The sequence below is a fragment of the Balaenoptera acutorostrata genome, chromosome 17 (genome assembly GCF_949987535.1).
Source record: "Balaenoptera acutorostrata chromosome 17, mBalAcu1.1, whole genome shotgun sequence".
NCBI classification, from domain to species: Eukaryota; Metazoa; Chordata; class Mammalia; order Artiodactyla; family Balaenopteridae; genus Balaenoptera; species Balaenoptera acutorostrata.
In genome coordinates, this window is record NC_080080.1 from 57,811,459 (window position 1) to 57,823,940 (window position 12,482).

A 12,482-nucleotide genomic window follows, 5' to 3' on the forward strand; every position below is an offset into this window, starting at 1 on the left:
CCAAGCATAGCTCCACCTCCTTTTTAGGGTTTAAATTACAAAACATCATCAATGATAATTGTTACTTTTCTTCCCAGTCCGCAATTACTCTTAATTAACAACAATGATAATATTAATAATACCCTACATCTCATTCCAACCAACTGTAGACATTTCAGTTACACTAAGTAATATCAATTCATCAACCCTGCAAGGAAGGGAGGGGCAGATATTATTTTAATGAAGAGGGTACTCTGGCACTGTGACTTGTCCAAATAAAAAACAGCTGAGGTAGACCAGTCAAGCATGTCTTTGTATCAGGTGGGAAAATACCTCAGTCAGGTGTTCATTAGACATTTGTGGGGATATTCCTTCAGAGTTGACTCAGCATTCATAGTTCAAAATGCTGATCTCTATTGAAAATTGTCTTCATTCCACAAGTAATATTTATCAGGTGACTCAGGTTACAAATCTGTTTGCTAGAAGCTATAATCATTGACTTAAATTCAACTTAGCCTGTTAATTTTCTGTTTCTTTATTTGGAGGTAAATAAAATGAGTCAATGCTGGTGCCTAGAATATTTTGTCTTGCTGCTGCCCATTGGCCATTTCAGAAGAGTCACATGATTGCCTAAGTTTCTTTGGCTTTTGGTTGTGAGCGCCTCTTCTCAGCAAGCTTTCCATCATGACTGAGCCCTTTTTGGGAACCTGGAAGCTGGTCTCCAGTGAAAACTTTGATGAATACATGAAACAACTGGGAAATACCATTACAAGATTTGGAAACTGGCAATGCATTTTGTGATATGGTTGGGTTTGCACTTTACAATGAATTTTTCAACAATTCTCTCATTCATTTGTGATCCTAGGGTATATTCAAATGAGGTTAACAAAGTTTGTGTATCTACTTTTACCTTTTTATTACCAGTAATAATTATCTCTTTTTGGAATACTAGGCTCACAGATGCTTCCTTCTAGGTATTATCTATATATTTAAACAATTTATCCTTTTAGAAAATACTTCATCTTACTCCCATGATCGAGTTTATTTTTAGCTTGGTCATTTCATTAAGTAGCTTTTCTCTGCCCCCCATTATAGACAGTAATACCTATCTATGATTAAATTTATCAAGTAAATTTGTTTCAAGGTTTGCTTTAAGTTATAACTTCAAAAGAGCAATAGCATCAAACAAAATTTCTAGTTGGTTAATTTTAAGAGTTCTGATGCATGTGGGAGGTTTTTAATAACATTATTTGGAAGAGTTTCAAATGTTTTATTGGAGAAATAGAACATTTTTACTCATGGAATTTCTTACCATTGGGTATTTCCTCAGAAGTATAAACTCTATGCACACTTTAGTTCTTACTCAAATTGAATAAACATCATTTATAATGGCTCAGATCTATAATAACTAAACTAGTCTTTACTAATGTTAGAAGAATAGTAATTATTTAACATTTAATTAATTTTAAACATTTAATTAAGAGAAACCTCTCTTATAATAAACTGCATATAAAGTCAAAAAAATTTTTAATCTTACTTTTTTTTAAAAAATTGTCTGAAATGATCAATACATAATAAGTCAACGTGTTCATAATGTAATATTTGTTCCTTTTTCTTTAGTATAAACTCTCTCAGAAAGTAATAAAAAACGTTTCCCTATCTCTTCATGGATTCATGGACTCACCTGTTTTGAGTTAATTTTTTTTTTTAATAATAAATAATTAAATAAATTTGGGGGCATCTAAGAAACTTGGGGCTGATGGCAAAAGTAGCCATGTTTTGACTGGGAGCTGGTCTCAAGCAGAGTGCAAGAGAGAATAACCACTGAGTACATACTATGTGCCAATACCATGCTAAGTCCTATCATTTAATCTCCAACACACCTATGAGGTGAGTACTATAATTACTCACATTTTACTACTGAGAAAGCTGAAGTTTAGAGAAAAGGGAAATAATGTGGCCAAGCTAACAAGTGGCAAAGTTGGAACTCGGGTTTTAACCTCCTCACTCCTCACTCTTTTGTGATCCATGTCTAACACTGCTTTTCTGTGGTCAGAGGCATCCTGTCCAACCGCAATATGAATGTGAAATCGAGTTCTATATCGATACTAAGAGTCGGGTGTCAGCCCTTCTGCCCACCAATTGCAGGAGTCAAGTTAAACAATGGACAATCCCCAACCTGAACAACAGGACCAGGTTCTCAGCCAAATTGTCCAATTTGCCTACCCCCTCTTTACTCATCCAGATCTGAAATTTATCTGCAAATAAGAGAGAAGCTTGGACTTTATGTCATATTCTTTTAGAGTAGATTAGATACTTTGAAAATTGCACTTCTTTTTTTTTTTTTAAAGAAGAAAAGTGTGCTAAAATTCTTGGACAATTAGAAAACCTGTGCTTAAATTTCAGCTCTGCTAATTACCAGACACATCACCTAGAACAAGCCTCTCTACCTCTCTGGGACTCGGTGTATTCATCTCTAAAATGAGGATAATAACATCCCCTGCGTTGTTGTTGCAATATTTCATGAGGTAAAGCCCAAGCATATGACCGAAAGGCACCATACAAATATATATTTTAGATTAAGTGCAAGAGTCTCAGAAAGTTAATTTAACTTTCAAAATGTCAAGTATAATTACTAGACATATATTCTGATTGGGAGTTTTGGCTCAATCCAGCTGTCACAGAGAGCATTGAAGAAAATATGGCGTATTATCCAAAACTTCAATGGGGGAAGGATGCATTCTTTTTAAATTGCTTTCCAAAATGATTGTTAGCACTTCTTCCTAAACATCTTAAGAAGGTGTTTTGTTTTCTCTACTCATTGAACTCTCTTCTCACTCATTCCTACAGGAGTGAGTGCTGCAGTCCAGAGCCTTGCTGGGTTGGCAAAGCCAAGAATCACTATTAGCACCGACAGGGATAAGGTTAACATCAAAACAGAAAGTTCTTTCAAAAATACTGAGATATCCTTCAAGCTGGGAGAAGAATTTGATGAAACCACATCAGATAACCAGAAAGTAAAGGTAAGAACTAAATCTTCCCGGTCCACAATCAGGAAAAATCTAGAAGGTGGTTAGGCACAGTTAATTCTAATTTGATTAATTACCCAGTCAGCTTGGGCTTGTTTTGTTAATTAATATTGCACAATGCTAAAGTCAATTCTTTTGCAAATGATTCAGGGTCCCAAAACTCAACTTATTTTCACTGTTTCTCTGATCTCTCTTTGTCATTGTATAAAAGAGCATATAAAATGATTATTCACAAATAGTTTAGGTATTGCTTACCTGGGGGGAAAGAGCATTACTCGAATAATCTCTTGAGACTTCCCTAGTTTGATGGTATTAAATTAGGACAAGAACTGTTGTAAGAATTTTGGAGAAAAGAATTTCAAAACTGGAATTAAAAAGTAGGTGTCTAGTCTTGTGTGGATTAGAATGTAGTGAATTGCTATTTCTGACTGATTCCTTTCTGCATTTATAGAGCATCATAGCATTAGATGGTGGCTCAATGATTCATTTCCAAAAATGGCTTGGCAAAGAGACAACAATCAAAGGACAAATTGTAGATGGAAAAATGGTAGTGGTGAGTTTTCTCTAAATTTAATATTTTTAGAAGCTCCTATTTGAGGCATGCCTTTCAAATTACTCAATTGTCTTGTATCTCAAATAGAGGGTCTGGGGAAAGAGGGACAGATCAAATTTAACATGTCATGTACCAACTCTAATAGATCCCTCTTTGCTTTTAGGAATGTATCATGAATAATATTGTCAGCATTGGAATCTACAAAAAGGTATGAAGAAACTGTATGCGTCAGTGAAAACTTGTTCACTAACAGGAAACTGGGACTTGAAGAAGATGTGTCTCAGAGCCACTGATTTTTTAAAAAATTACTCAACATAAATTTGCCCAATAAAACCAAATTAAGTGCAGTTTTGGAGCTGTGTAATCTTGAGGGTTAGGGACAATCTGATAAATTGGTGAGACAAGAAACTTGTCTCTGGTGTAATTGTAAGATCACCAAAGTGCCCTTTATTCTTTGTACACCTGAATTCTGCAGTCACTGATTTTCCTCTAGTGGACCCATTCCATTTAGGTTAATGCTTTCTGTCAAAGGGTGCTCTGTTGAAATTCATGTGACCTCAAAGGTGGATACATTATAATTATTGGAACCCACTTTGGGCATCACAGATTTTGAAAATCAACGTTGCTTTTTATTTTTTATTTTTGCAGAAGGCTGACCATGCATAAAGTAGATAGGATAGATAGATGGATAGATAGATAGATAGATAGATAGATAGATAGATAGATAGATAGATGAGAGAGAGAGAGATTACAAAATAGAGCCTGGACATTATACACTGTGCGTGAATTTTTATAGAACATTTAAAGCAATCGTTATCTTACTTTTCCATAAACTTATTTAAAATAATCAGGCTAGTGCATCAGTCACCGTTTCGTACAACTTAGTCTTTGCAGAATGATATTTTAGTAAATGCCAGTCCAGAATTTCTAAATGCCAGTAGGAATATAATTATTACAGCTACACAAAGTCCCTCAATAGTTTCACCAAGTACTGTTGCTAGGAAGTACTCTCAGGGCTTAGAGCAAAACAGAGTAATATAGGTAAAATTTAAAAATTGAGGGTATTTGTAGCAGTGGGAGGAGGAAAAGGAAAAAGAGGAAGAACTACGTAAATCTCATGTTGCAACTTGAACTTAAAACCAGATGAAACGTACGTTGGTGAAACGTAACTCCTGAGGATAGTGTTAAATATGTGCTAATTTGTCATCTAAACTGGGTAAGAAGTGAAAAGTGGAAAGGGGCACTTTCAATAATTACACCTGGGCAGAAAGCATAAACTGGGACTGTCCTAGGCAAACTGGGAGGTATGGTCACCTCAGTAAGGATAAAATTAAAGAGTAATGTACAAAAGGACTGAGCATAGTGTTGGGACAATAGCTGAATTATTGTCCAAGGAAAGGAACTAGGCTGTCATATTAAACCCTGAAGACCTCTGAGGATACAGCTGTGCACTTGAAGTGATGGGTTTGGTAGTAGCCACACAACTGCCAGATCTGGCCAATGACAGTCATCCCCCTATGACTTGTCCCTGTCCTTCTTAAAGGACTCAAGTGTGTACAAAATGTACCTGTGCTTGTTTGCCAGAAGTCAAAGGGGATTTCAGCCCCCAAGGTAGCGTCCTGTGTACAAAGGGGAGCAGAGGCCAATGTCTCCTTCATCAGAGGATGGTCTCTGCAATGGGGCTGCAGATGACAGCACTTAAGCAACAACTCAGATCAAGGGTCAAAATGTTTTCCACAACCATTAGGAAGAGGGTATTCTTCTAAAAAGCACTAGGCACTTATTTAAATCTTAGTCTTTACAGAGGCAAAATTTATAAAAGAATAATATAGTTCTAAATTTTCAAGACATTTCTCTTCTCATAAATGTCACAGCTCAAGTACACACAGCCTAAATGAGAAATAAAATCCTGCTGTGGTGTCTTTAGTAGGTAGAATCAAACATGCTACTCCTGAGGAACTCACTCATCCAGCAAGTTCTTATTCAGTGACCACTGTTTGTTCAATACTGTATTAGGTGATGGCAAACAGCAATAAGTTAGAGATGGAGTTCACAACTGCCTTTTTTTGTTACAAGTAGCAGAGGCATGTTGAAACCCCATTGCTTTTATTTTTATTCTCAGTCAAATCGTGTCAAAATTCCTGTAAGAAAAAAATTCATTAAAGTTTATACTGAGAATTATTAGTCTTTACTAAGGACATTCACATGATCAGTCTCTTGGTATATCTGACTTTCCTTCAAAAATAGTCATTATCTATCTAGAAGTAAATCACATGTCGTATTGGTCAAGTTGTACTGGATTTATAGAAAAGGGATAATAATGACACTTTTCATTATGCAATAAAAAGCCATTACTTACTCACTTTCCAAAAGGGTTTGAAGTAGAGGAAGTGAGAGAAGATTTTATAAACCACAAAGGAAAATATATATTTATTTTTGAATATTTTTAGACTGAATAACTTACTAGTAAACTATATTTTAAATCCACACTGAAGTTTACAGGAGAGTATTAATTATCCAAAGATCAACCATACTAAAATCAAGATGAATACTATTATCAAAGACTAACTCACCAGCTTTCTTCTTTAGCTACCCAAAACTATTAAGTAAACCACTGACAAAAATAATTTGTTTTGAACACTTAGTGTATTTAATTTTCATATTTTTGCACAAAAGTGCAATAAACATAAAAGGACATGATTTGATAGTCATGAAAAGACAACTGACTACTCCAAAGATAGTAACAGAAAATAGATGGAAACTTAGGATGAAGAAATCGGGACATAACTGAATCCTCAAGTTATGGGTCTTAAGATTTCTATTTTAAACACTTACAGGGATATATAATCTGTCCACTTTGAAGTTTGGTATCTAGATCATGTGTAATTTTTGGAGAGGGACAGGGTGGGGAGGGACCATCCAACCACCAGCCCCGTGACAAGAGGAGGTGCCTGTTATGCCAGAGACACATTGCAGGGAAGTGAAATGGATGGAGTTTGAGAACCAGGCAGAGCAGGGCTTGAATCCTGCTTCTGCCACTGACAGCTTTGTGAGCTTGCATGAGCTGCTCACCCACTTTAGTTTTTTCCTTTGCAAAATGGAAACCATCTACTTCACAGTGTTGTGATGAGGGAAAATGAGACATTCTGCAATGGACCAGCACAGGGAATCCCTCACGTCTTCTCATTTTCCCCACATCCCCCTCCCAGATAATAAGGCAACTAGAATGCAAAGAATAGGAACCATGGAACTGAAGGTGTGTGCACTAAAACAGTGGGCAGAAGAAGTCGGATCAGAAGAGTGTCACAGCAGAGGTAGGCAGGGTCTAGAAGCAACTGATCAGTTAGAAATGGGATTTGGGGAAAATGGATTCCTGTTTACTTTGTAAAATAGAGTTCAGGTGTCAATACGTAAGTTACAAAACAATTTCACAAAAGTTTTCTTTTTTTGATCCTCAGAACAGTCAGTATTGTACAGGTGATAAAACTGCAACCCAAATGTCATCCATCTGGTAGATGGTAAAGCTAAACCAGAACTTATTCCAAGTTTATTATAACATTCTCTCAAAAGATAGACGTTAAGATAGATATTCAGACATAATGTCAGGACTCAGTGTGCCAAGATTTGAATGCATCAGAGATAGTTAATCGCCCACTAGAAATCTGGGCTTGTCCTTCCATAGTATAGCATTGGTATTGAGAAGAGTCTGCAAGGTAGGCACTACTCAGTACCCACCCTGTCTCCATGGGGTCATGTGACTACTTCCTGCATTGGAGTGTGAGTGGAAGTGAAGTGTGCCACTTCTGGGTCAAGAGAGTAAAGAGGCAAGTGCAACCTTTTTCGTCTCCCCCAACCCCTGCCTGCTTGGAGGACTGGACTCAAACCTGAAGAGTGGCGTAGGCATGAGATGAATGGATCCAAAGCCTCTGAGTCACCTCATGGAGAAAAGCTACCCATAGACCAGGAGCACCTGCAGTGGACATGACAGGGAGCAAGAAATAAACTTCTGGGTTAAGGCTCTGAAATCCTGGAGTTCATGACAGCAGCTAACATTACTCTGAGTCGGTGTGCCACTTAAGAGATTGCATTTGCACTGTGTATCCCGTCATGAGCATGTTATAGGCTAGAATTTAACTACAAAATTAGTTTTCAATTGTTTGAAGGAAGGAATGGGTTGGCATGAATAAATGAAAGTACAGTTTAAACATGAATTGATTCTCTGATCTAACTTTAATCTAAAATATGTGTTTAGGGCTTCCCTGGTGGCACCATGGTTAAGAATCCACCTGCCAATTCAGGGGACACGGGTTTGAGCCCTGATCTGGGAAGATCCCACATGCCGCGGAGCAACTGATCCTGTGCGCCACAACTACTGAACCCACATGCTACAACTACTGAAGCCCTCACGCCTAGAGCCCGTGCTCCACAACAAGAGAAGCCACCTCAATGAAAAGCCTGTGCACCGCAACGAAGAGTAGCCCCCGCTCACCACAAATAGAGAAAGCCTGCACGCAGCAACGAAGACCCAGTGCAGCCAAAAATAAATTAAAAAAAAATGTGTTTACACGTGTGTGTATGTATATATGTATATATACACATATATATATATGTGCAAACCACATTTTCTATCAAGGCCTTTATACCATCTCAATTATTGAAAAATTTTGTAAAACAATCAAGGAAATAAAGTAGGAAATAAAGTTGGCAACCTGGATAACACACGATTAGAAAATCATCTGAATTTTTGTGAGTTTATATTTGTTCCTTATGAAATAAAGCTACACACATACATACAGACACACTCACACACTTTTCACTATGCTTTGCAAGTGAATTCTTTTTAAGGGATTCCTTTCTCCCATAGGCTATAAGGGAACAGATGGCCGAGTCCTAAAAAGTGTTTCCTACAGCTCTTTGTGCTAATGCCTGAAAAGTACAACCTATTTTAATGCTATTAATATCACTTTCTCTCAAGAGGAAATGCAAATGGAGTAGAAAAAACTGTGACCAGCTCATCATACCTTGTAATGACTAGAGGAAAACAGGGAAATGCAGAAATTCTGTCTCTGGTTCCTTCCCCAGTGAATGAGTAACCAGTTCTCGGGTGTTCTGTTAGGAATAATGATGTGAAATCTTAGACCAGTCTTTGGAAAAGAGGTCGTGTATGTTCAAGTCTAGGAAAAACAAAGCTAATTGCATTGTTTGGAGGAATCACAAACTACTTCTTCCCTCTATTTATTGCCATTCAAAAAAAGAAAAGCTATTAACTTCCTTTGGGCAGCATAATGCAACTGTCACCATAGTAACTAAAAGATCAAATACCCACTGGTGGCTGAGAAAGCTCCAAGAAATGGTTTTCATTAAGAAAGCAACTTTAATCTCAACAGTTCTAAGACGAGAGAAAAACAGTTATTTGAAGCATGAAAGAGGACGCTATCAAGCCTGAATTGCCATTGTCACCTTTTGTCAAATATATGTCTGGAGGGGCCCAGATGCCCTAGTGGCTGAGTTCTGAAGATAAATAAGACAATTGGTCTCAGGGCATCTGGTGTCTAAGAAATTACAGAAGGTATCGTCCTACATAGAAACGGTTCATTGGCTCTTTAATGTCATTCATTGCCTCCATCTGTAAATGATAGAAAATAAGAATCGGATATTCTAAAATGTCTCTAAATGTCTGTTTAACGTGTCTCCCTTACTGGAGTATAAGGCCCATGAGGGCAGAAACTGTTGCTGTTTCACTCACCATGTTATCTCCAGTGCTACTACAGTTCAATAAATTCATGTTGAGCAATTATCTGCATGCATGCAGGTGAGAATATGTACAACGAACCTTGGAATTATTTTACATGCACTTTCCTAGTATTGTGATAAGATCATGTCATCTTGAATATGGAAAGAACAACCTGCTTTTTTTTTTTTTAAATTAATTAATTTATTTATTTATTGGCTGTGTTGGGTCTTCGTTCTGTGCGAGGGCTTTCTCTAGTTGCGGCAAGCGGGGGCCACTCTTCATCGCGGTGCGCGGGCCTCTCACTATCGTGGCCTCTCCTGTTGCGGAGCACAGGCTCCAGACGCGCAGGCTCAGTAGTTGTGGCTCACGGGCCTAGTTGCTCCGCGGCATGTGGGATCTTCGCAGACCAGGGCTCGAACCCGTGTCCCCTGCAATAGCAGGCAGATTCTCAACCACTGCGCCACCAGGGAAGCCCGAACAACCTGCTTTTACCACTGACCAAAGCAATGACTAAATGAAGGAATGGGCACTACAACTAAGTTTTACACTTAGGTATAACTCACAGCCTTGCTCTTTCCACACCTCCAGAGCATATAAAGAAAAGGGAAGGAAGAGAAGGAAGGGGACAGGAGGAGAGAGGAAGTTTAGGAAAATCATATTATTGATTATAAGCACGAATTTTAGATGCTTTCACATTTGTTATATGATTTAATGTAAAGAAAGTCCCTCATAAGTAGAAAATTTACATTTTCTTCATTCATTCAGTCAGTAAACAAATGATTACCTACTGTATACATGCATGGTGTTAAGTACTTGGAATATTATGTGAATAAAATCACATATTGTCCCCACGCACATGGAATCAAGACTTCAGTGCATGACATACGTATTAATGAAATAATGCCCAAAATCAATACAAATTAACATGTTAATGAATTAATTAATTAATTGCAGTAACTGTTAAATGAGGATATACTAGAAAAGGGTAGGAAAAATGGCTGAATTGAAATCTAAAGGATGTCTCTCCAAAGGTAGAATGAGCTGAAAGTTAAGGATTTATCCAATGGGAGTGGTTATTTATTTTTTATTGAAGTATAGTTGATTTACAACATTATATTAGTTTCAGGTATATAGCATACGATTCAGTATTTTTACAGATTATACTCCATTAAAAGTTACTACAAGATAATGGCTATACTTCCCTGTGCTAAATAATATATCCTTGTTGCTTATCTATTTTGTACAAAGTAGTTTGTATCTCTTAATCCCATACCCCTAACATGCACTTCCCCTATTCCCCTTCCCCATTTGCAACCACTAGTTTGTTTTCTATATATGTAAGTCTGTTTGTGTTTTGCTATATACATTAATTTGTATTATTTTTTAGATTCTACATATAAGTGATATCATACAGTATTTTTTTTCTGTCTGACTTATTTCACTTAGCATAATTTTCTCTAGGTCCATCTGCATTGCTTCAAATGGCAGAATCTAATTCTTTTTTTATGGCTGAGTAATATTCCATTGTGTATATGTATACCATATCTTCTTTATCCATTTGTCTGTTGATGGAAACTTGGGTTGCTTCCATAATTTGGCTATTGCAAGAAATGCTTCTATGAACCTTGGGGTGCATGTATCTTTTTAAATTAGTGTTTTTTGTTTTTTTCCAGATATATTTATAGGAATTGAATTACTGGATCATATGGTAGTTTTATTTTTAGTTTTTTGAGGAACCTCCATAATGTTTTCCACAGTGGTTGCACCAGTTTACACTCTCACTAACAGTGTACAAGGGTTCCCTTTTCTCCATATCCTCTCCAACATTTGTTATTTGTGTTCTTTTATCAAAAAGCCATTCTGACAGGTGTGAGGTGATATCTCATTGTTGTTTTAATTTGCATTTCTCTAATAATTAGCAATGCTGAGAATATTTTCATGTGCTTGGTGGCCATCTCTATGACTTCTTGGGAAAAATTTTTTTAGGCCTTCTGCCCATTTTTTGATTGGGTTGTTTGTTTTTTGAGTTGTATGAATTGTTTATATATTTTTAGTATTAACCCCATGTCAGTCATATCATTTGCAAATATTTTCTCCAATTCTGTATGTTGCCTTTTTGTGTTGTTGATGGTTTCCTTTTCTGTGCAAAAGCTTTTAAGTTTAATTAGATCCCATTAGTTTATTTTTGCTCTTATTTCTTTTGCCTTAGGAGACAGATCCAAAAAAATATTTCTACAATTTATGTCAGAGAGTGTTCTGCCTATGTTCTCTTCTAGAAGTCTTATGGTTTCAGGTCTTACATTTAGGGCTTTATTCCTTTTGAGTTTATTTTTGTATATGTGAGAAAATGTTCTAATCTCACCATTTTACATGTAGCTATCCAGTTTTCCCAGCACCACTTATTGAAGAGACTGTCTTTTTCCATTGTATATTCTTGCCTCCTTTGTCATAGATTAATTGACTATAGGTGTGTGGGTTTGTTTCTGGGCTCTCTCTTCTGTTCCATTGATCTATGAGTCTTTTTGTGCCAGTACTATGCTGTTTTGATTTCCATAACTTTGTAGTATAGTCTGAAATCTGGGAGGGTGATACCTCCAGCTTTGTTCTTTTTTTCTTAAGATTGTTTTGACAATTTAGGGTCCTTGTGGTCCCATATGAATTTAGGATTGTTTGTTCTAGTTCTGTGAAGAATTTCATGGGCATTTTGATAGAGATGGCATTAAATCTATAGATTGCATTGGGTAGTATGGCCATTTTAACAATATTATTCCTTCCAATCAAGAGCAAGTGATACCTTTCCATTTCTTTGTATCATCTTCAATTTCCTTCACCAATGTTTTATAGTTTTCAGAGTATACAGCTTTCAGCTCCTTGGTTAAGTTTATTCCTAGGTATTTTATTCTTTTTGATGCAGTTTTAAATGGGATTTTTGAACTTTCTCTTTCTGATAGTTCATTATCAGTTTATAGAAATGCAACAGATTTCTTTGTGTTAGTCTTGTATCCTGCAACTTAGCTGAATTCATTTATTAGCTCTACTAGTTTTGTGGTGTATATTTCAGGGTTTCTATATATATTATTATGTACAGTTTTACTTCTTCCCTTCCTGTTTGGAAGCCCCGTTTGGACTTTCAATACTATGTTAAATAGAAATGGCAAGAATGGGCATCCTTGTCTTATTTCTGAAT

At 36.6% G+C, this 12,482-nt stretch overlaps 1 protein-coding gene across 1 annotated transcript; it reads left to right on the top strand.

Moving 5' to 3' along the window:
• Nucleotides 1-663: 663 nt before the first annotated feature.
• On the top strand, nucleotides 664-3,775 carry LOC103004906 (fatty acid-binding protein 9). Its single transcript, XM_057532240.1, has 4 exons — nucleotides 664-734; nucleotides 2,828-3,002; nucleotides 3,460-3,561; nucleotides 3,725-3,775. The coding sequence occupies exons 1-4, from the start codon at nucleotides 664-666 to the stop codon at nucleotides 3,773-3,775; spliced, it is 399 nt and encodes a 132-aa protein (XP_057388223.1).
• The last annotated feature ends 8,707 nt before the right edge of the window (nucleotides 3,776-12,482 follow it).